The sequence below is a fragment of the Cervus elaphus genome, chromosome 24 (assembly GCF_910594005.1).
Source record: "Cervus elaphus chromosome 24, mCerEla1.1, whole genome shotgun sequence".
Taxonomy (NCBI): domain Eukaryota; kingdom Metazoa; phylum Chordata; class Mammalia; order Artiodactyla; family Cervidae; genus Cervus; species Cervus elaphus.
In genome coordinates, this window is record NC_057838.1 from 70,653,626 (window position 1) to 70,677,250 (window position 23,625).

Below are 23,625 nucleotides of genomic sequence, written 5' to 3' on the forward strand. Positions count from 1 at the left end.
AAGGCTGCAATGTACTAAATATGTTGGGCTTCCCTGGTGGCTCAGTGGTAAAGAATTCCTCTGCCAATGCAGGAGATGCAAGACACAGGTTCGATCTCTGGGTCTGTAAGATAAATCACCTGGAGAAGGAAATGGCAAGCCACTCCAGTATGCTTGCCTGGAAAATCCCATGGGCAGAGGAGCCTGGGGGGCTACAGTCCAAGGGGTCGCAAAGAGTCAGACACAACAGAGCAACTGAGCACACACAGCAGACTAAGACCCTGCATGCCTCGCAGCAGGACCAATACCTCCCAATGGCGTGCAGACACTTAGCCTCTACTCCTGATAAAAGGAACAAACAAAAACTAGAAGCAAGGAAAGGAAAACCCCCTTAATTCAATAAAGGATATCGCCTAGAAACCTACAGCAATCATACTTAATGAAGAAACATCAGAAGAGTTCCCATTAAGTGAGGAACAAGAAAAGGACAATCATTACCCCCATAAATACTGAATATTCTGTAATAGACAATGCAGTAAGGCATGATAAAGGAATAAAATGGGATAAAAATTTGGAAAAACTAATGATCTGCAACCATACCTAACAAAATTCAAGATGACTGACAGACGAATTGAAAACTAGTAAGATTTCAGCAAGATTTCTGGGTATAAAATAACATGGAAATCAGTAATGTTTTAATATATCAATAAACAATTAGAAGATACAGTAGGAGAAAAGATCCCATTCACAACAACAACTATTGAAAGCCAGGAATAAATCAAATAGAGATATAAAGTCTAGGTGAAGAGAATGCTGAAGCTTCATATGACACCAGAAGAAAGGGGGAAATGTATCTTGTTGCTGGATGGGACAACTCCATGTTGTAAAGACATCAATTAACCAGATTAAACAATAAATTCAATGCAATGCCAATAAAAACACCTAGTAGAGAAGATTTTGTGGAATTTGACAAACTGATGTAAAAATTTATGTTGAAAATACTCAAGAGCCAAGGAAATTTTTATCAAAACACTTATAGAAATTAAAATAGTAATTAAAACCACTCTATGAAGTACTATTAATAGCAGACTAAATCCAGCAACATATAAAAGTTTTATACCACAGCCAGTGAGATTTATCTCAGGAACCTGTAATATATGCAGAAACAATGAAATGAAACAGGGATCAGAAACAGACTGCTGCATATGTGAAAATGTATTATAAAGGAAGCTTCGCAAGAAGATAGTCACTCAGTAAATAGTGCTATATCAATTATATTTGAAAATATAAAGTTAGATCCATATTTCACATCACGAAAAGTGAAAGTGAAAGTCACTCAGTCGTGTCCAATTCTTTGCAACCCCATGGACTATACAGTCCATGGAATTCTCCAGGCCAGAATACTGGAGTAGGTAGCCTTTCCCTTCTTCAGGGGAGCTTCCCAACCCAGGGATGGAACTCAGGTCATCATACACACCAATTAAACTGAAATATCAAATCTAATCATTTAAAAAGCTGCTTTAAATATTGACAAATAATATAAGTCATATATTAACCAAACAAACAAAATTAACCAAACACAAAAGGCATAAAGGAAGTGATTGAGGTGTGTGTGTGTGTGTGTGTTTTAGTTGCTCAGTTGGTCCAACTCTTTGTGACCCCATGAACTGTAGCCCACCAGGCTTCTCTGACCATGGAATTCTCCAGGCAAGAATACTGGAGTGGATTGCCATTCCCTTCTCCAGAGGATCCTCCTGACCCAGGGATTGAACCCTGGTGTCCTGCATCACAGGCAGATTCTTTACAGTTTGAGCTACAGGGAAGTCCTGATTGAGATATACATCTGTATAAAAATAAACACCAAACATTAACAGAAAAATACCAATACTTAATAAACTCTTTCAAAAATTAGAACAGCAGGGAACACTTTCAAACTCATTATATGATGCCAGTATTACCCTGAAACCAAAATCAGATATAGACATTACAAGAACTAAAAAAAAAAAAAATCATAGACCACTATTTCTCATGAACATAGATACAAAACCCCTCTACTAACTACTATTAATAGCAAACCAAATCCAGCAATGTATAAAAAAGTTTTATACCATGACCAGCGAGATTTATTTCAGGAATACAAGGTCATTTTAACATCTGAAAATCAATTAATGTTATACACCATATCAAAAACAGCCAAAACGCACATGATCACTTCAATAGTTGCAGAAAAAGCATTTGACATAATTCAGTACCCTTTCATGATAAAAACCCTCTAGAAACTAGGAATAGAAAGGACCCTTCCTAAATCCGATAATAATATCTACAAAAGCCCCAACTCTAACGTCATGCTTAATGGTGGGGCTGAAAGCTTTCCCCTGTGACCAGGAACAAGACAAGGCTGTCCACTGTGGCCACTTCAATTCCATACAGCACTGAGGTTCTAGCCAGACAGGTAGGCAAGAAAATGAAATAAGAGGCATCCTGAGTGGAAAGGAAGAAGCAAAACTATGCCATTCACAGATGATGTAATCTTGCACATAAAAAATCCTGAGTTTTCATCCACTAAAAACCTATTAGAATTAATGAATGAGTTCCCCAAGGTAGCAGCATATAAGATCAATATATAAAAGTCAGTGTATTCTGTACACTGTCTGATAAGTAGAATCATGGCCCCAAGAACATCCCTGACCTCCAGCACCTGCGAATACATTCCCTCACAGGGAGAAGGGGGACTCTGCAGGGGTCATTAAGTTAAGGATGTGGGATGGGAGATGATCCTGGATCACTGAGATGGACCCAGGGTCATCACGAGGCTTCTCACAAAGCAAAGAGGGAGGAAGGAGAGTCAGAGTCAAGAGAAAACATGACCGTGGAAGCAGAGCTCCGTGATGCCGTTTCTGGCTTTAGAAAATGGCGGAAGGGGCCAGGCGCTGAGGGACGCAGGCGCCCTCTAGAAGCTGGAAGAGGAAGCAAAGGAACTTCTACCCAGAACCCTGCTGACACCTTGATCTTAGCTCGGTGAGACCCATTTCAGACTTCTGACCCCCAAAACTGTTAAGACAGTAAGTTTGTGTTACTTTAAGCCTCTGAGCTTGTAAGAATGGCAACCCACTCCAGTATTCTTGCCTGGGGAATTCCATGGACAGAGCAGTCTGGCAGGCTGAAGTCCATGGGGTCACAAAGCAGAAATAGGAACATATAAATTGCAATGAAGTAAGAAAATTCCATTTATAAGGCCATCAGAGTATATTAAATAGTTGGGAATAAGTCTATAAAATAAATACAAAACCTCCTCTGAAAACTACCAACATTGCTGAAATACATTAAAGAAAACCTGTGTAAGTGGATGGACAGCCCATCTGGTGGATGAAAAGACTTGAAATTGTTAAAATAGTAATCCCCAAAGTGATCTATGGATTCGGTGCAATCCTCATCAAAGTTCTTGCTGACTTCTTTGCAGAAACTGATAAACTGATTCCAAAATTCATATGGAAATTCAAGGGGTCCAGATTAGCTGGAACAATCTTAGAAAGTAAAACAAAGTAAACATATCCTTGTAATAAAATGGAGAGTTCAGAAATAAACCCTCACGTTTATGGTCATATACCTGACAGGGTTCCAAGGCAATCCATGGAGAGAGAACCGTCTCTTCCACATACAGTGCTGGGACATGTGGGTATCCAAACAGAAGAATGAAAGGTAGACAACCCCCCCACATCTCACATCATACACAAAGTGTACTCCAAATGGATCAAAGACCTAAATGTAAGAGAGAAAACTGTGATCTACTAGAACAAAACTTGGGGGTATATATCCATGACCATGGCTTAGGCAATAGTTTTTGAGATGATACCAAAAGCACAAGCCTTAAAAGAAGAAGAAGAAGGAAAAAAAAAAAAAATATATATATATATATATATAGGAGACAAAGAAATGAAGAACATTTCGTGCTTCAAAGGACACCATCAGTGTGTCCTCCCAAGTGGCATTAGTGGTAAAGAACCCACCTGCTAATGCAGGAGGCATAAGAAATGCAGGTTTGATCCTGGGGTTGGGAAGAGCCCCTGGAGGAGGACATTGCAAAGGACACCAGCAAGGAAGTGAAGACAGCCCACAGAATGGGGAGAAAATTCTTGGAAATCCTAAATCTGATAAAGGACTTATGTCTAGGCCCCATAAAGAACTCATAACTCAAAAAGACTGCCTAATGAAAAAATGGACATGAATGTGCGTAGACACTTCTGCACAGAAGATATACAAATGGACAACAAGCACATGAAAAGATGCTTAATGTCATCAGCCATCAGGGGGATGAAAAGCAAAATCACAGTAAGAAACCACTTCGGACTTCCCTGCTGGTCCAGCGGTTACGAATCACCCTGACAACACAGGGTACATGGGTTCAATCCCTGATCTGGGAAGACGCCACGTGCCGTGGAGCAACTAAGTCCATGCACCACAATGACGGGGCCCGGCCCGCACTCCAGAGCCCGTGCTCGGAAACAAGAGAAGCCACCGCAGTGAGAAGCTCGCACCCCGCAAAGAAGAGAAGCCCCTGCCTTTCGCAACCAGAGAAGACCCAGCACAACCAAAAGAAAGAAGCCACTTCACAGGCACTGAAGATGATTGACGTCAAAAAGAACAAGTTTTGTGCAGAACATGGAGAAATAAATCAGAACCCTCACGCACTACTGGTGGGAAGGCAAAACGGTGCAGCTGCAGTGGAAGACAGGCTTGTGCGTCTTCCACGGAGGAAACAGAGCTGCCTGTGACCCAGCAACTCCACTTCCGGATACATACCCTTGAGAAAACACGTGTCCACACAGAAGCTTGTTACAGGGATGCTCACAACAGGCGAGCGCTCATCAGCTGACGAGGGGACAGACTGTGGTGGTGGTGCTCAGTGCTAGGTCGTGGCCGACTCTGACAGCCCGTGAACCGCAGCACCCCCCGGCTTCCCTGTCTGTCACGAGCTTCCCTAAAATGGAATGTTACTCAGTAGTAAAAAGAACTGAAGCGCTGACATACGCTACAACCTGAAGGAACGTTAAAAAACCTTAGGCTAAGTGAAAGAAGCCCATCACAAAATACCAGCTAGTGCAGGATTCCTTGTGTGTAACATGTCCAGAATAGGCAAATCTAGAGACAGAAAGTACATCTGTGGTTGCCAAGGGAGGGGGGTGGGGGTGAAGAGGGAAGGAGAGTGAATTTCAACAGGTATGAGTTTTGCAGAGGAATAAAAATGTCCTAAAATTGATTCTGGCCAATGGCTTTACAATTCTGAACGTGCTAAGACCACTGAGTTGTAGATTTTAAATGTTACTTAACCTGTCCCAATACGCCTGTTACCTAAAATAACACGTGTCCACAAGCGTACATCTTACATTTGTCTTTAATATCCATGTAGACGTATGCAGTATCAGTATATTTAAAAGTTTTACCTGCATGATATCACATCTTCCGGTATCTTATTTTTTCAGTCACAACTACATTTTGGATTAACCCGTTAATAAACTCATGCTGGGAAGGACTGTAGGCAAAAGGAGAAGAGGGCGGCAGAGGATGAGATGGTTGGATGGCATCACTGACTCAGTGGACACGAACATGAGCAAACTCAGGGAGGTACTGAAGGACAGAGGAGCCTGGCGGGCTGCAGTCCGTGGGATCGCAGAGTCGCACATGACTTAGTGACTTAACAACAAAACTGCAGGAATAAAAACTTTAACTGTTCAATCCTAAACTGTATCAAAGGAAAAGCTTCCCCTGATCCCATGTGGCCTGCCAGCTGCCCCATGCCCCCTTCAGAATCCGACTTCTCAAGTTTCCACCTGTCAGCTTCCACTTCCTTCCACACACGGGCGCCTCTACTCACGCTGCGCGGACGCTGCTGGCCAAGGTCACTGTCAACCTCTGCGTTACCACAAAAACCGAATTTCAACCTGCAATGCACAGTGCTTTCCCAACGTTTCTAAACTGGGCTGTTTCATGGTTCTTGGCGTCTGGTCGTTTTAAGTGCTAGCACCTTTGCCTTAGTAGCGCAGAGACCAGCGATTCCTGTAACGGCACCTGACATGCGAGGAAACAGCACAGGGGGCGGGCCTGTCGTCTCCGTGCTCCTGCAGCCGTCTGGGAGAGGTTTCGTCTCCCCTCGTGTCCCCCACCACCTGCGCACACCTACGTGTCCTTTGCTGGTTCACACAAAGGACACTCAAGCTCCCCGCAACCGCCAGCCCTACAGGGACACTGTCCATCAACTGTAGATCGCGGTCAAACCTCCACTCCGCAGCCCAGATCATGCCTGCCCTCGAAGCCCCCGTCCTCCTGGGGACTCATCTAAACCAAGCTCCCGCTTCTCCCCTGACCTCAGCCCCTCTCCAGCCAGAAGCCTGGTTGTCATCCATGGGTTTCCTTTTCTCCCACCACCAGAGTCACACAAGGGGCAACACGCATCTCAAATACGTCCGCTGTCCCCACCCCCTGGCCCCGACTGCCACCGACTCTAGGCTGCAGCCACAGCTCCCACTCAGCTCCCCCACTTCCAGACAACTCCCCGAGGCCATGCAGGACACCCGCCCCGCCCCCCCCCCCCGAACCCCCGCAAAAACACATGGGATCAGCTTAGTCTCTGCTAAGGACACTCAGGGCTGTGCACAGAGGTCAGGCTCAAGGCCTTACAGGGCAGGGTCACAGTGGGACAGGATAATAGTTTGGTCTTCACCCTGGCTCCTGGCCAGCGCTCCGAACACCCATGCGATTGCCTAAGTGATAGAAATGACTGATAGAAGTCTTCTGTTGTAGTACCTGGGTTTTATCCCCAGCTCCAGAAACAGATCTGGAGTAATTTAGGTGAAAAGAACGTCTTCGGTTATTCTTAACGAGCTCTTTTGACCACTCCTGAGTTTATGTTAAGGAGGTGAACTTTGGAGACCTAAGGACAGGGCCCGGTTGCCAGGGGAACCAGCCAGGTGGTCTGACGGCTGGACATGCCCCAGCCCCTGACCTCCTGGGAGGGGGGCGGGCTATCCAATCACCAGTGCCAAGGATCCCATCACCACACTGACGGAAAGAGGCCCCCACAAAAACCCAACTGACGGGGCTGAGAGGACTTCCAGGCTGGCGACGAGGACCCCCCACATACACCGGGAAGGGGTGCACTGCTCTTCCCACAGGGACACTGCTGGTGTGCGGGACTCTTCTCTGTTCCTCCACGTCCTGTGATACAGCCCTTGTAACAAATCAGTTCTCAAGGGAACTTGCTCTGGGTTCAGGAGGTGTTACAGCAAATTACCACCCCTGAGGGGACCTGGGGATGTCTGAGCTGCAGCCCAGCTGGACTGAAGTGCAGGTGAGCTTGGGCCACTGCTCCAGGCTGGTGTCTGAGCTATAACCACAGGGTCTGCAAGGACCCCTCTGTTAGTGTCAGAGCCGACATCCCGTCTGTGACCACGGGCACCCGGAGGATCAGTTGGTGTGGAAGACACACCCTCAGGTGGTATGCGCGTGCACGTGTGTGTGTACATCTATGCACGTTCACTTACAGAGAACAAGCTTCCCTTCCGGCCCACAAGCCTGGCCTGGCAGCTCCTGCCTGTTGCGCTGCAGCCACACCCGCCTGCCTTAAGGGTCCCCCCCGCCGCCCCCCACTTGGCCCTTTCTCCCCACTCTTCCTCACTTCATGGCGGGGACCACATCCGACTTGCTCCCCAGGCCTGGCAGCCGCATGCAAGGCTCTGGAGGATGGTGGGAGGCGCGTGAGGCATCAGAGGTCCACAGGGCATCCATCCAAGTCCTCGTCGTGGAAAGTTCCAGAAGGGGAAACCTGGACAAGAGGAAGATCCAACGCAAGGAGACACTTGTGCTCCGTCCCAGGTGGGACACAGGAAGGCCCGCAGGAGCGCATCGCCTGGGGCAGCTGTCCAAGCCCAGGGGTGCCGGGGCGAGTGGGGCTGCTCCCTCCGAAGCCCAGTCACCACCAGCCCCTCCAGGCGGACAAGTCTATCCCAAGGTCCCCTGACCCCACACAGACAGCAAGTGCCAACCAAACTCCCCAGAGAGACCCGCACCCACAAACCAAACCCCTCTGTCAGCCTGATCCACACCTGCAGAAAACCAGAGGCAGAAGCAGAGGACCTCAGAGGGAAGTGCAGAAAAGCCTGGGTTGTCACATGAAAACTGAACAGACACCAATATTTAGGTTTACTCAACTTTATTAAAAACTAAAATCAAAGAAAGAAGAACTCAATGTACAAATGACAGCATGGGAAGACGGCCAGGTAGAACAGACCATCACGGCAACAGGGAGGGGGCTGCCCAGCTCCAAGGACCCTCCCCACCCACCCCAGCCCACCCCTATTGCCACAAGCCAAGGCTGTGGGCCGTCAGAGAGCGCCGGGCTGTGCTGACCCACAGGCTGTCTCTACTCACGGGAGCTGAGACAAGCCCATGGGACACAGTTCAGAAAAACACTGCAAGTCCGGAAACTCACTCTTCAAGACCCGGAACTCACGCCAAGAGGCCAACAATTCTGGTGAAGCCCTCACAGCTTCGGTCCCCCAGCACAGCATCCTCCTCCACCCCAGGTCCTGAAAACAAGCACCTCAAAGGAGGCGAGGCAAACCTCCTGCAGGTGGGGGGCAGCTGGCGGGGGGAGGATCGGTGCTGAAAACGCAGCCCTGGAAAACGAGTCCCCCAGATGACAGAGCAGAAGAAATAAACACCCAGGGGTGGATGCCGGCGGGAAGCCGGAGCCCGGCCCCACCCCGTGAGTCTCCTGCCGTCTGGCTTTGGGCCCCGGGGCAGAGTGAAGCCCTGACGCTAGAACTGCTGCAGGATCACCTTGCGCTTCAGGTCGTGGGTGAACTTGTGCATCCGGAAGAGCTCGCTGTCGTAGAAGGCGGACAGGTTGTGGATGTTGATCTGCCGGGCCTGAGAGAGGGGGCGTCGGGTGAGCCCTGCGGAGAGCGGGCTCCCAGAGCCCAAGCCCAGAGCGCTCCCACCGCCCGTTCGCGGGGGAGGCCAGCTGGGCTCCGCCCCCATCACCAAGAGGAGCGAACAGGCCTGCGGCCACCAAACAATCTGCAACTGGGCACGGGGCTCAAAACCGCAGCCCGACAATGCCCCTCAACTCAGACAAGCTGAGAACTGGCCTGGCTCCTCGGCGGGACGAGGAAGACACACGCGTTCCCACCGCCCCGCCACGCCCGTACCTTGTCCACCAAGTCCTTCTCAGGCACCTCGATCGTGTCCTGCTGGGCCCCAAAGCGGTTGCGCTGATACGTCACCTGCTCAGCCACCAGCTGCTTCAGGATGAACAGCAGCAGTTCGTTGTTGTCCCGGCGGAATGACAGGTAGCGGGCAAACGTCTGAGGAGACAGCAGGTGACCCTCCGACCAGTGCTCAGAGCCCGCCCCCCGTGCTCCACCCACGCAGCTCAAGCCCCACCTCCCCTGCCCCATGCCCTGCCCACAACTGAGGTCCCGCCCCCATGCTCCACCCACACGGCCCAGGCCCCACCCCCGCAGCTCAAGCCCCGCCCCCACGGCCCCGGCCCCACCTTCCGCATGCCACGCATGACGCTGAACTTCTGCGTGTCCACGAAGCTCTCAAGCATCACGCGGATGGCCATATTCACGTCGTCCTCCATGACGTAGTCCCGCAGGTGCATACGCGCGTGAGCCTCGGCCATGCGGATCATGGATTCAATGTGCCGCACGGTGATGGGGATGCTGCCCGTGGCCTGGAGGGGGGAACCGCGTCAGGGCGCCACGCGGCAGCCAGGGCGCCACGCGGTAGCCAGGGCGGGAGAAGCCGCAATGCTGGTACAGCCGAAGGCCCGGCTGACCACTCTGCAGCGGGGTGGCCGCCTGAGCCAGGTGCGCCCGCACTTCCACTCACTCCCAAAGCACGCTAGCTCACGCCCGCTACCACCGCCAGCTCGGGGCATCTGCAGTGCACACACCTGGGGGCAGCTGTTTGTCTCTGTCCGGTACCTGGGGCCCCACGGCGCCGTGAGCATGGGGGGTCAGAGTGCTTCTGTGAAGCCTGCCCTATCCCTCTGCAAAGGCCCACGCCAGTGACAAGGTGGAGGCGGGGAGTGACTGTGTGGCTCGGAGGGTGAGGGAGCAGCCTGCCCTTAAACTCTCCCTGCACCAGCCCCACACTGAGGCGCATGTGTATGCATGTAAGCTCCATCTATAAAGACTCGTTGGAAGACCCTGATGCTGGGAAAGACTGAAGGCGGGAGCAGAAGGGGACGACAGAGGATGAGATGGCTGGATGGCATCACTGACTCAATGGATGTGAGTTTGGGTAAACTCCGGGAGTTGGTGATGGACAGGGAGGCCTGGCGTGCTGCAGTCCACAGGGTCACAGAGTGGGGCACGCCTGAGCGAGTACGCTGATGTGAACAGACTGGGTGGCTGCGTGAGCGCCGCACCTTCCGGGCGTCCCCGCCCCGGCTCTGGGCCCACTAGCCACACGGACAGGGCTCGGCTGAGGGGCCCTCACCATCGACTCCTTCCTCAGGTCACTGTACATCTTGGCCACCTTGTCCTGGTCCATCTGGTTGAGCTTCGGGTGGACCTTCTCCTTAGCATAGATGATGTACTTCCTCAGGACCTCCTGCGGCAGGGGCTCCACGCCATAGGTGTTGGGCATAGCGGGCTCGGGGGCGCCCCCTGGGCCCCCGTCCTCCTTGTTGCTGGGGTGGTGTCTGACATGGCTGCCAACCACGAAACGGGCCAGCATCTCATCCTGAGACAGCGGAGGAGGAGCAGGGTGAGCCCGGTGCAGAGAACATGAATCCCCTACGATGCCCTCCAATGATGCGTCCTCTGCCCACTGTGGACCCAAAGCTCCGGGGCGGGGGGAGGGTGGACAGTGAGTGGGGCGCACCCCCAGGAGGGCAGAGGAGATGGGGGGGGTTAAGCTACAGGGAGAAGAGAGGAAGCGGGGTGGGCTGGAGGCCCGAGGACCGGCCCCCCGCTGAGGTCAGCAAAGCCCCGATCACGACACCTGGGAGCGCGCGTGAAACCCAAGGGAGAGGGCAGGAGGGTGTGGAGGAGAGGAGGGGCAGGGGGGGACCTCGCGGGACGGCGGGCTCCTTGCTAGTGAAGAGGAGGCTGCGGAGGGGCAGGCCCGCCCATGTCCCCAGACAGCTGGCCTCTGACAGGGGAGCTGGGTGGCCGTGAGGGTGAAGGCCAGGGGACCAGCACCAAGGCCGCAAGGCGCGGGCCAGAGTGGGTAACCTGGGGTGGGGGCCGGAGCAGCAAGAAGCAAGTGGACTCAGGAGGCAGTGGTGGAGCGTGGCTATGCCAGGGGAGGAGGGTGAACGAGGAGGGGCGGCCAAGGAGAGAAATCGAGGACCTCTGAACTCAGAACAAGCGTGGAGAACGCACGACCTTCGAGCGGCCCTCCCGAGCCCACCGCCCCACCACCCACGTGAGGCCCCCAAGCTTGGCGCACAGCCCCAGGCCGTGTACCTGCACGGGGTCCACCGTGTCCCTGACCACACACAGGACGTCGAAGCGGGAGATGATGGGCTCGGTGAGGTCCACGTTCTCCGAGAAGGTGAGTGAGGGGTCATAGCGGCCGCCTGGGACAGAGAGGCAGTTGCTGTTGGGGCTCCTGCTCCCAGGGCCCTCTTCTCCTTGACCAAACGCGGCTTTACAACCCGCGTGGCTGCAGTGGCAGGAGGGGAGTCGACGGACAGAGCATCCGCCCCAGGTCCACAGCGCGCCAAGCCGGCGGGGCACCCAGTGCTCCAGCCACGTGCCAGCCGAGACCGACACCAGCCCCGCCCGACGGGACACAGCAGGGGCTCCTCCCGCACCCCGAGTGCGGCTCAGCGTGGGTTGGGGCATCTCCGGCCTCCCAGCCCTGCCCCCACACGCAGCGCGGCAGAGAGGCGCGCCTTCCACGGCTCGGTCCATCCCATGGCTGGGCAGTGGGGCCCTGCGTGCACTCCTACCTATGGGGTTGGCAGCGGCGATGACGGTGCAGCGGGCCTGCAGGGAGGTGACGATGCCGGCCTTGGAGATGGAGATGCTCTGCTGCTCCATGGCCTCGTGGATGCTGGTCCTGTCCTGGTCGTTCATCTGCGCAGAGGGTCAGGGGGCTCTTGACGCGCCCGCGGTCACTCAGACAAGGCCCCGGGCTCCCCACCCGGGCGCAGCCCGCACACAGCTCCGCACCCCAGGCCCCCACCTTGTCAAATTCATCAATGAGGCACACTCCTCGGTCAGCCAGCACCAGGGCGCCAGCCTCCAGGGTCCACTCCCGGCTGACCGGGTGGCGCTGGACATACGCGGTGAGGCCCACGGCCGAGGCGCCCTGGCCGGTGGTGAAGATGGCCCGGCTGGACACCTTCTCCACATACTTGAGGAACTGCGACTTGGCCGTGCCGGGGTCCCCGCACAGCAGCACGTTGATGTCACCCCTCACCTTGTGCTTGCCGCCTGCGGGGGTGACGGGGGCTCAGGACGGCCCCCAGCCCACCACCGCCGCCGCCACGGGCTTCTTCCGCAAGAGGCGGGACGCCCAGGACGCCTCTCCCCTCTGAGCACAGAACCCAGAGAAGCGGGGGCCCAGGGGTGGGGGGCAGGTGCCAAGATGCTCTTTGACATGAACCCCGAGGCCGTGCACGAGCTCTCCCGCCAGGACAGCTGGACACAGCGCGTGTGGCCCAGGACACGGCCACTCGGGAGGAGGAGCCCGTGCTGGGTGCGCCCACGGGGGGCGAGGCCGGACAGCCCCTCACAGGCAGGAGTAACACGCTGGAGTCACCGTGCTGTTCTCCGTGTCAGCCCACGTGTCGTCCACGTGCACGGCCACACGGGTCTGCCCCCGCACGCCTCACCCCCAACCCGTGACCCGTGACCTACAGGAGGCCCATGCCGAGGCAAGGCGGCGCACAGGGCCTCGAGAAGCGGACAGGACAGACACACATCCACGTTTCCCCACGCGACGGCACGCCCCTGCTCACCGGGGTTCTTGGGCTCCCCTCCGAACAGGGCCAGCGCCAGGCCTCGCTTGATATCCTCGTGCCCGTAGATGGAAGGAGCGATGCTGGCAAAGATCTGGGGGTGAGAGGCGACGGGAATGGTCACCCGTGTGGTCCGGCCCTGCATGGATGCCCCCATCCGCCAACTCGGGGCCTCCTTCTGAGTCACAGAACCGGGGAGCTGACCAGGACGCTGGCCTTGATCCCCCACCCCAACCTGGCTCCAGGACAAAGGACCCGGGTCTCCCACAGAAAAGCTGCAGCAAGAGACAGGGTGTAGGGGACACCTCGAGGCAGGAGACGGTCAACCAGTCCCCCACGTGGGGACTCCCGCGCCTGGACGCCGCCCGCAGGACGCTCTTCAAGGGAGGAAGATCACCAGGGGCCCTATCGAGGGTCGACCCTCAGGACTAGCTGACGTTTTCAGTGTGGCAGCGGCGGCAGGACGGGGAAGCGAGCCTCTTAGAGACTCACTGACGGGTCTGAATGGGTGGCACCAGGAGGCACCGCGCGGGGCAGGCCAGCCCCGACCTCAAGGAGCAGACGCGCCCGCAGAGGACCCGGGGGTCATCACACCACCACACCCGACTCAGAACCTGAGCCGCCTCCCCTGACACTCCCACACGTGGGGGGCAGCGGGCGGCCCCTGGGAGCAGGGCTGGACGCCGGCCAGCCTGGCGAGACCCCCGCCCCGCCCCGTGTGAGCCCTGTGACGTGGGCACCTCACGTAACCCCCGATGTCACCAGTAACACGACACAGCCCACCCTCTGCAAATCGCTCACTCCCAAGCACTCAGTGAGGCTCCCACTAAGCCCCCATGGCTGTCGTGAGACGGTCACCCTGGGCTGCTCGCCCGCCCACATGTCCTGGGGGTCAGGACTGCCGGCCAGGACCCTCCGCCCAGACCGCAGCCAGCGCTGTCTGGGCACCACACCATGGCAGGGTGAGGTGACGTCCCCCGCGGGACCAACGGCAGCAGCCCGCGTCCCGCTGCCGTGAACGCAGGCTCCCCGGGGCCTTGCTGCAGCCCGAGGGCAGGGGCTGGCCCCGCTGCCCCGGGGACCTGAGGTGACCATGCTTTCAGCCCCCGGTGAGACGGGCAGCGTCAAGTCCAGACCTGAGGGGGAGACACCCGCTTCCCCGGGGCTAGTGCGCTTACCCTCGACCTCCGTGTCACAGGAGGAATGAGCCGCCCACTGCTGAGCACAGGGCGGGACCCCGGACTCCTCTGCTCCCGCCGAACCCTCCATGCCCGGCCTGCCGCCCACTGCGGGGACAGCACCCCTGCCGTCTGAGCTCATCCTCCCGCCACCCAAGCACGTTCCTCGTGGCCCGGCCACCTGCCGACTGGGTGGGCTGCCCCCCACCCCTCGGCTCCCATGTCTGCAAACTCTGGCCTGAGTGGTTCAGGGAGCCTGATTATTTCTGGACCTGCGGGTAATCCCTTCAACGTGTCTCTAGAATTGGAGAAAAATTCCCAGCACCTGGTGAGAACGCCCACCTGACGGCGAACTCAACACGAGGCCAGTGCTGACCAACCCCCCGCGGGGCTCAGATGGGCGGACGTGGAGGGGTCGCCCCGTCCGCCCAAGGCCTTGCTCTGTGAGCATCGCGGGCAAGGAGCAGGCAGGACTGAGGTCCCGCTGGACTGCCTGGAGACGTCAGCGGCCAGCCCGGATGGACGGATAGGAGGGAGCAGCCTCCTGGGCTCGGCGGAGACAGGCACTTCCAGAAGCCTGGGCACGAGGCACCCTTAGGGCCGCCCTGTTCGGAATCCAGGCGGGCAGCCGCTGCCTCGCTCTGCAGATCAGCAGAGCAGGAGGTGAGGGGCGGAGGCCACGGCCCAGGCAGGGCAGGGGCTGGGAGGGCCGCAGACCCCCATGTGGACCCCCACTGCCCACAAACAGGTACACACGCAGGCAAGCTGACATGTGCCCAGGACAGAGTCCCCGCCCTTAAGAGACCGGCCCAAACGCGCCATCGGAGTCTGAACAACACGTCCGTCACACGAGCACTGGTTTTCTTTAGGGAGGCAGGAGGGGCCGAGGTGTTACCAGCACCCAAGAAAGAAGGAGCCCCATGAGAGTGACATCCAGGTCCGACTCCCCTCTGGAGGCCCGGGCACGGCCCCGGAGAGTCTCTCCAGACCCAGAGCGTTGGCAGACCCATGAGTCCTATCCCCGGGGGGCCCCAATCTCGACGAATGCATAACGGTGCCGATGGGGTGCAGGGCCCTGCCCTGTGGGCAGAGAGCAGTCCGGGAGACAGCGGGCGGCCCCACGGCAACAGGTGGACAGGAAGCGGGAGGCGAGGGGAGGGGGACCCGAGGACAGGAACCACGCACCCTGCGGCCGAGCCTGCAACAGCACAGGAGTGTCCACAAGGGCGCACACACGCGGATCCTCAGCGGCAGGGGCTGGGCACCCCTCAGACCCGCACTGCTTAGAAACCACCTGCACCTTCACTTCTAGACAGTAAACCCCGTGTCCCCAGCCTCCGCAAACGCACCGGCCATTTAAGGGCAAACGACAGCCTGCACTGGGGAGCACTCTTCCAGGAGGCAGACCACGGGGAGGCGGGTGACACCGGGGACGACCCGCCGCCGAGCTCTTCCTGCTCCCGTGATGCCAGTCCAGCCCGAGCACTCCCCCGTCCTCCGGACGCAACAGGGGCTCCGGGAAGCCACCTGCTGCTCTTCCGCAGGGCTTGTCCCCCGTCGAGGCACACAGACTCAGCGGACACGGGAATCAAACCGATGGCCCGGCTTCCAACACCCGGAACCAAGACGGAGGCTCACAGTGGCCGGGGCGCAAGCCCCAGGTACCCAGAGTCTGTGGCAGCACCTCCCCCCCACTTTCCACCTGCCTTCTCCCCGATCTGCTGGTCCTTGGAGAGGCTGGTGATCATCTTCACGTCCTCGTCGGTCAGCTCACCCACGGCCACCTTGTTGTCTTTCTTGGCCACGTGATTGGCCAGGATGACGGTGGCGAAGACCGGGAAGCCATTGGCGGTGTTGAGAGCCCCGTCGTAGTTGTTGTGGTAGATGCCGGTCAGCTCCTGGGGGACGCAGAGAGGTGAGGGGGGCCAACCCGGGGCCGGCCCCACCCCGCCCCTCCCCAGGCCCCCCGGTCCGAGAGAGCCAAACTCAGGGGAAGCGTGGCACCCAGCCACTGCACCCCAACAGAAGCTCGGCCAGCAACAGAGAGCTGACCGCTGCCCGGGCCCAGCGTCCATACCAGCTCCCTCGGCCCCGCGCACTCACGATCTCGTCGCCCGGCTTGCAGCTGTCCACCAGGTCCGCAAGGAGGATGGCGTCTTTGGAGCGGGGCAGCCGGCCGGCCGCCACTTTGCCAGGACTCTCCTGAATCCGGATGCGCTGGTAGTTCTGGTAGATGGTCTGCATGGGACAGACGCAGTCTCAGGGCCCGTCCTGCCCAGGGGCGGAGGCCGGGGTCTGAGCACCGGCTCTCGTCACTGACTGGACCGCGACCCCAAGCAGGGAGTGCAGCTTGTTACTCTCACTAGTGACGAAGAGACACAGGACCAGAGAGAGCAGGGAGCCGCGGGCACCGGCGCCCCACCCCACCTCTGCTCCGGCCGCCCGCCCTCTGGACGCCTCCCTCCACAGACGCAGCGCCCACCCCGGGCCTGCAGCTCAGCCCGCGTGTGTGGCCATAGCAGCCGGGCTGCTCTGTGGCCTGAGCTGAGCGACGCTGGCCGAAGAGGCTCCCCCGTGCTGCCCCGTGAGGTGGGGCGTGAACGCTGCAGGTGTGGCCACCCGGGGAAGTCCAGTCACAGGAAAAGCATCAGACCAGTGCCCGGGAAGCGAGTTACACTGGAGGTGGGCCTGCTCTCAGGGTCACAGGGCAGCACTGTGTGTGCAATCCAGCGTTCCCCATCTCACTACCGTCCAGAAGAGCCACGTGACAGCAGCTAGACGCACGCACTCCAGTCAGAAGGCCTGAGTGCTAACCCTCTGGGCCACCTCCTAGCCGGACGACCTGCTGTCACTTCATCAGCCAAACACGACCGACAACGGCACCTGCCCCCACGGGGCAATGAAAAGCCACTAGCACACGCCCGCCCTGGGCACCGAGCAGGCCCTCCGGAAACTCTACTGTGAGCACCACTCCTCCACCAGCTCCTGTCCCCGCACGCAGAGCCTGCATCTCCACTCCTGGGCAAGAGGCGCCCAGTGCAACGTGTGAGACGGGGGAACCATACAGCGAGGGGCTGGGGTGGGGGCTCTGGGCAGAGGCGGGGGCTCACCCGGAGCCCCGCCTGCGGCCGCCCTTGCCAACTCACAGCAGGCTCTACTTAGAACAGGTCTGACTCTGGCCACGGGCTGCCAGGCATGCCCTGGCAAGGCCACTCCAGCTGGGGCGCTTCTCAGATTTGTGGAGCAGTGAGGGATCAGCCTGACACTCACGGCAGCAGACAGTGGAGAGGTGTGTGCCTCACACAGGGGTCATGATGGCCCCCAAGCATGGACAAAGCCGTGCGTTATGTGTCCAGGCGCTTAAGGCCCAGAGCCTTCGAGCAGGGCCCCCTTGCAGACGGCACATCGGTGTCTCGGGCAATTACGACCCTGCGCGAGGCCAGAGAGAAGGGTCCTAGGAAGTCAGGAGGCGGGCCGGGCCTTACTGTGGTAGGGGCTCTAGGGGAGCGGGAGCAGTTCTCTAGATCTTCCCATTTGCGAGAGAGCTGTAAACGCTGATGTTTCAGACGGAAGCATCTGGACCACCTCAAGGGCTGGCCAGCGCCCACCCACGCCCTGCCTCCCGTCCCGGTGCTGGCCCACGCTCACCTCCTCCATGTTGACCTCAAAGGGGCCGGCTGACTGGCACTCGGGGCAGGATCCCGGCTTCACCTCCTGGTTCTGGGACTGGCAGAAGGGCCCCAGCACGAAGCCGCACTTGTTGCAGTTGTACTTGACCATGCTGAGCTGGGGCAGGACGCCCGTGCAGCTGGTCACCACGCCGCTTGTGCGGATCAGCTGGTTCAGGTGCAGCTGCCTGCGGGGGCGGCGTCAGGGCGGGGCGTCAGGATGGGGCGGGGCGTCAGGATGGGGCGGGGCGTCAGAGGGCCCATGTCGCAGACCCATGGGGGGAGTGGGGGGCGCTCACCGGAGCGATCGCAGCTCCTCCACCAGCGGCAGGTGGGAGATGCGCACGTGGATGCGGCTGGCGATGCGGTCGTACTTGGGGTACATGGCCAGCACCACCTCCAGGGCCGCCTCGTCGAAGATCTGCAGCAGCTCGGCGGGCGCCTCGGGCAGGAAGTAGGCCAGCACGTGCTCCCGGGCCGCCAGGTCCTCATAGTTCACCACCAGGCTCTCGCGGTTCTCTGGGGGTGGGGGGGGCGCAGAGAGGCTGAGCAGGAGGGGCCGGGGAGACCGCCCGGCAGGAAAGAGCCCTGACTCCGATCTGACAGGTACCCCAGCACGTCGGTTCATCCATTCATCCGCAGGGTGGGCTCACCTTTGCACATGTCGCTGATGCGCTCCTTGAAGACGTTGTGTCCGCGGCCGTCCACGTGGGTGCGCAGGAAGTTCTTGAAGCGGTGGTGGATCTCCAGCCGTGGGCCGGCCATGCTCACCCACTCGCGCACCGAGTGGCCCTTGAGGTCCTCTAGGTTCTCCACGCTCTCAATCATGTCCTCGTCCTCCTCGCCGTCCTCCGTGGCACGCTCCACCTGCCGCCGCTTCCGGCTGGGGCGCTCCTCCTCCTCTTCGTCGCTGTCTGCGAGCCAGGAGGCGCTCAGGGCCGGCTCTGCGACCCCCACCCACCCCCGCTTCCCCCGCCCAGGCTCCCTGAGAACCCACCGTACAGGAGCCCGCGGCGCATGCGGCCCAGGCCGCGGCCCGCTTCCCGGTCGCGCTGCCGCATGACCCGCTCGGCCGCCTCCCTCTGACTGGCCGTCAGCTCCTCCACGTCCTCGTCGTCCAGGGCCAGCCCCTCAGCCTCATAGATGTCCAGCTCCGGGATGGCGCGGTAGTCCCTGCAGGGCCCCGACAGGAGGTGTCAGCACCAAACCCCCAACAACAGCACCAGGATCTGGGCCCCCAGGGCTCTGAAGGCCTGGAGAGGGTCCCCAGGGACCCCCCCCCCCCCCCACACACACACAATGGGGTGCAGTCTTCAAAGACAGAGACGCTGAGGACACTGCGCTTGGGAGACGAACCAGGCCCGAGGCGGACGTCCTGCAGAAGTCGGTCTGGGAACCGGCTGGAGGTGGTCACACCACACGAGTGACCTGATGCCCCTGACCTCACACTCCACGCCTGAGACGGGAAAGCTTACGTCATGTGCATTTTCCACAAGGAAAAGGGGAGCTCTGAGCACCCACAGGAAAAGGAATCAGAGGACCCACCAAACCTCCTGCAGGAAGGGCCTCCAGAGCACCAACCCAGCTCCCCTCAGGCAGGAACCCTCTTGCTCCATCTCTGGCAGCCCCGCCTAGAACCCTGGACCCCGGGAGGCCCACCCACACCAGCCCAACGAGCCTATCCCAAACATGTGCGTGTCCAAGGCTCAGCCCTCCCAGCCCGGAGAGACCTTCCATGTGACCACCTCTCAGATACTGGCTGGAGCAATGTCTACCCTCAGAGCTAACGCAGCTGCCCTCCCTGGCATTTGGGGAGGCATATATACCCTCCATCAGAAAGAGGAGAAAACCCAGCTCAAGGGTGAGGGGACTCCTGCCACCGATCACCCAACAGGGCTGGGTGTCTCAGTCCGCACAATGGCAGGGGCCCAGCTGGCTCCAACGCCACACTGGCCCTCTGCAGTCCTCCTGATTCTCCTTCCCTCAGGGAAGGTGGTGATGGGGGAACAGCCTTTCTTAACTTTCTTTTTTTGGTGCCATAAACTGTCAAGCGACAGTCTCAAAACACAGAAGCCTGTAATGCTGATGCCAGAAACAAAACCCAGAGCCAGCTTCATTTCTGGGCCCTTAGTTCCAAAATCTGAAGTGTCCTCCAGGAAAAGGTACCTGCCTGATGCTTGCTCCTTGGAAGGAAAGCTATGACAAACTTAGCATATGAAAAAGCAGAAACGTTACTTTGCTGACAAAGGTCCGTCTAGTCAAAGCTATGGTTTTTCCAGTGGTCATGTACGGATATGAGAGTTGGACCATAAAGAAGGCTGAGCACCGAAGAATTGATGCTTTTGAACTGTGGTGTTGGAGAAGGCTCTTCAGAGTCCCTTGGACTGCAAGGAGATCAAACCAGTCAATCCTAAAGGAAATCAACCCTGAATATTCATTGAAAGGACTGATGCTGAAACTCCAATACTTTGGTCACCTGATGCGAAGAGCAGACTCATTAGAAAAGACCCTGATGCTGGGAAATATAGAAGGCAGGAGGACAAGGGGACGACAGAGGATGAGATGGTTGGATGGCATCACTGACTCAATGGACATGAGTTTGAGCAAACTCCAGGAGATACTGAAGGACAGGGAAGCCTGGCGTGCTGCAGTCCATGGGGTCGCGAAGAGTCGGACAGGAATTAGCGACTGAAGAATGACAACAACTGACTCGTTAAGAATTTCAAGTTATGTGAAATGCCCTCAGTGGAATTCTAATTGGTCTGCATAGAAAAATTAGATAAATTTGATCTCAGCAAAATTTAAAATTAATTATGCATCTCAAACAAAACCATTCTTTAAAACTTAAAAAGTCACAGGTTGAGGAGAAAGTAATTACAAATCACATACCTGATAAAAGCCTCATATCCAGAATAAGTTTTAAAACTCTTACAACTCAGTAATAAGAAATCAAGCAAACCAATTCAAAGATGGGCAAAGACCCAAAGACACATTTTCCAAAGAAACACCGATGGCCAACACGCACACAAACAGATACTCAATGTCACTGATCATCAGAGAAAAGGAAATCAAGACCACACTGAGATACCATATCGTGAATATTAAGGCGGCTATTAACAAAACCCAGAAAATATCAGGTGTTGGCAAGAACATGCAAAAATTGAACAGCATACGCCACTTGTGGGAAGGTAAAATGATGTAACTGCTTTGGAAAACAGTTTGGCAGTTCCTCAAAAAATTAACATTAGAGTTATCACACGACCCAACCGTGCCATTCCTAGGACCTGGAATTCCATTTCAAGAAAATTTAAACACACGTTCACATAAAAATCTCACAGTAGCACTATTCATAATTGCTAAAAACTTTCAAAGAACCCAAATGTCTTCCAACCTATGAATGGGTAACAATATGCAGCCTGTCCATAAAATAGAGTATTACTCAGCCAGGAAAAGGATTGGCGTACCGACGCGTGACTCAACAGGTGGGCCGTGAAGACCACAGGACACCCAACATACCTGCACACACGGGACACGTGCCTTACAGGCCCTGCTTGTAAGAGACGGTCAGAGAGCAGACCAAAGGAACAAGGGGTGGGCTACTGGTTCCCTAGCAGTGGGGAAAGGGGATGGGATGAAGTGGACCAGATACAAGGGATCTTCCTGGGATGATAGAAAAGCTGGACTGTGCTGACGTCTGCACAACTCAGGAAGTCTTAGAAGCACTGAACTGTACTCTTGTAAGACGTAGCTTGTGTATTATAGAAACCATACCTCGGTAACACTGCGTTTTAAAAAGCTACAAAACACAAAACCTAACGGCCCAAGCAGTCCTCAGAGCCTCTATCAGAGCCCTGGCAAGGGAAGGGCAGAGAAGCAGAGAACAGTGGGCAGAGGTAATGGGGTCAGGGAGGGGCATCCTGCCCACACAGCCCCACAGAGCACGGGGGGAAGATGCTCCGGGCCCATCTGTCAGGACTCAGCATCGGTGGCAACAGCGCTGAAGCAAAGCCCCAGATGGTCCACAGTGCTCTTGAAAGTCCTGGTGACGTTCCCGCAGGGCTCACCCCACTGACTGTGGGGTGGCCTGAACACACGAAGGCTGGCACCCCCGAGTCAGAGCCAGAGGGCCCCAGAGCACAATGTCCGTGCGGTTCTGGGGGTTCAGACAATTCTGGGGCAAACGTACAGACCGGGTCCTGGCTGTGAACACGGTCAGACAGTAATGGGGCCCAGCCTGGCTCACTCAGAGCTCTACTCCCCGGTCATAGCATTAAGCCTCCATGACCGTGAGTACATGTCTGTACATTTATTACTAAGGGTGAACACAGCGTCTGGTACAGATGAGGCACAGTAACTGTTTGCTCAACTGAATCTAAACCTTGATTAATCAGACCCACCCCCACCCCCAGTTTGTCTGAAGTTGCAGAGAAACTTGGCTGCCTGCTTCCTGACCTTCCCAGTTGGGATCCCCGACGTGGCCCCAGATTAGAGACCCCCTGGGCGCACACCTCGTGGAGCTGGGGCTTCCCTGGGCCTTAGGTAGGGGCTGGTCTAAGGTACACACAGCAAGTTACAAGGATGTACGCTGCAGCTCCACAGACAAGTCTCCTCCCGGACACGACCAAAATGTGCTCCAAGGCAAGGAGGCTCCTATGTATCTGCTTCTCCAGGACCCCAAACCAGGGCGGCCAGACACTGAAGGGACTCCCTGCGTAAACCGTGGAGAGCAGGGCCTGAACTGCATACCTCTCCATGCCATCTCCAATAAGCTCCTCTCCGTCCTCTTCCTCCTCCAGGGGCCCCTCGGTGCCCAGCAGTCCCTCCGACTCATCCTCAAAGGGAGGGAGGTCCCGGCCAGGGCTGGAAGTCAGGGCATCCGTGCGCCGGGAGCTGCTCCGCCCGGGGCTGGAGGTGAGGGGATCGTTGGAGCGCCGCCGCGGGCCCGGGCTGGACGCCACTGTGAAGGACTCGGAGGATTCCTGCGAGAGGATTCAGGCTTGGAGCGGGTGAGGGCCGACTGCGCTCCCCGGCACGTCGCCCCCGACTCAGGGCTTCTGCCTGTTCTCCCGCACCGCGGACCCCCGCCGGCCTGCGCCTCTGCACCTGCTGCCGTCCCCTGAGCCGGCTGACCGCCCGCTCTGGCCCCCGGCCCGGCTTCCCACCCATCTGGGCCCCCGGGGGCAGCTCCCAGGGGAGACGAGACGTGAGGGCGGCCGCCCCCGAAGGGATGCGGCACTCGGGTCGGAGGTACGGCTGCTGACGAAGACCGGCAGGGGGAAGGGGGCTCGAGGGCGCCGGCCGGACCGAGGTACCCGAGAGCCGCCGGGGTGGGGGGCCGCCGGCCCGGCAGACCCGCCCGGCCGGAGCGCGGAGTCGGGCCCGGGCCCCGCGCCCCGCGCCCAGCTCCCCGCTCACCGCCATCTCCGCGCCGCGCTCCTCTCCACTCAGCCCGCCGCGACCAGTTTTCGCGCCAAAAGTGGCCCACGTGACCGCGCAAGCCCGGGAAGCGGCTAACGTGGCACGACGTCACGGCGTCGGCGACCGCGTTCTTTCCGGCCGGCGCTCGGGGGGCGTGCCAAGGGCGTGGCCCCGCGCGGCCCAGTCCAGGCTGCCCGAGGCTCACGACGTCGGCGACCGCGTTCTTCTAGCCTTCTCTCGCGGGGCGGCCCGACGCCCCGCCCAGGCCGCCCGAAGCCCGCCCAGCACGCCCTGAGTCCCCGCCCAGCACGCCCGAGGCCCCGCCCAGCCCGCGCTCCGCGCAGCGGGACCCGCTGAGACGCTGCAACTTGCGGAGGCAGTGAGGACAAACCTCCCGCGC

General features: G+C 57.7%; 1 protein-coding gene across 1 annotated transcript; it reads right to left on the minus strand.

Annotated features, from left to right (window-relative positions):
• Positions 1-8,168: 8,168 nt before the first annotated feature.
• Positions 8,169-23,365, minus strand: MCM2 (minichromosome maintenance complex component 2). Its single transcript, XM_043886161.1, has 16 exons — positions 23,223-23,365; positions 22,554-22,786; positions 18,805-18,980; positions 18,461-18,721; positions 18,107-18,326; positions 17,788-17,995; positions 16,243-16,377; positions 15,846-16,037; positions 12,962-13,055; positions 12,184-12,434; positions 11,948-12,074; positions 11,460-11,572; positions 10,486-10,731; positions 9,533-9,715; positions 9,186-9,341; positions 8,169-8,904 (listed from the first exon to the last, which is right to left on the minus strand). The coding sequence occupies exons 1-16, from the start codon at positions 23,226-23,228 to the stop codon at positions 8,794-8,796; spliced, it is 2,712 nt and encodes a 903-aa protein (XP_043742096.1). The 5' UTR covers positions 23,229-23,365; the 3' UTR covers positions 8,169-8,793.
• Between the last annotated feature and the right edge of the window lie 260 nt (positions 23,366-23,625).

Bases quoted from the DNA above. Each gene is read 5' to 3' on its own strand.
- MCM2 (XM_043886161.1), bottom strand. The intron at 16,038-16,242 runs GTGAGTGCGCGG...TGCGTCCCCCAG, and splicing joins GCAAGCCGGGCGACGAGATC to GAGCTGACCGGCATCTACCA. The intron at 9,342-9,532 runs GTGGGGCCGGGG...CTGTCTCCTCAG, and splicing joins TCATGCGTGGCATGCGGAAG to ACGTTTGCCCGCTACCTGTC.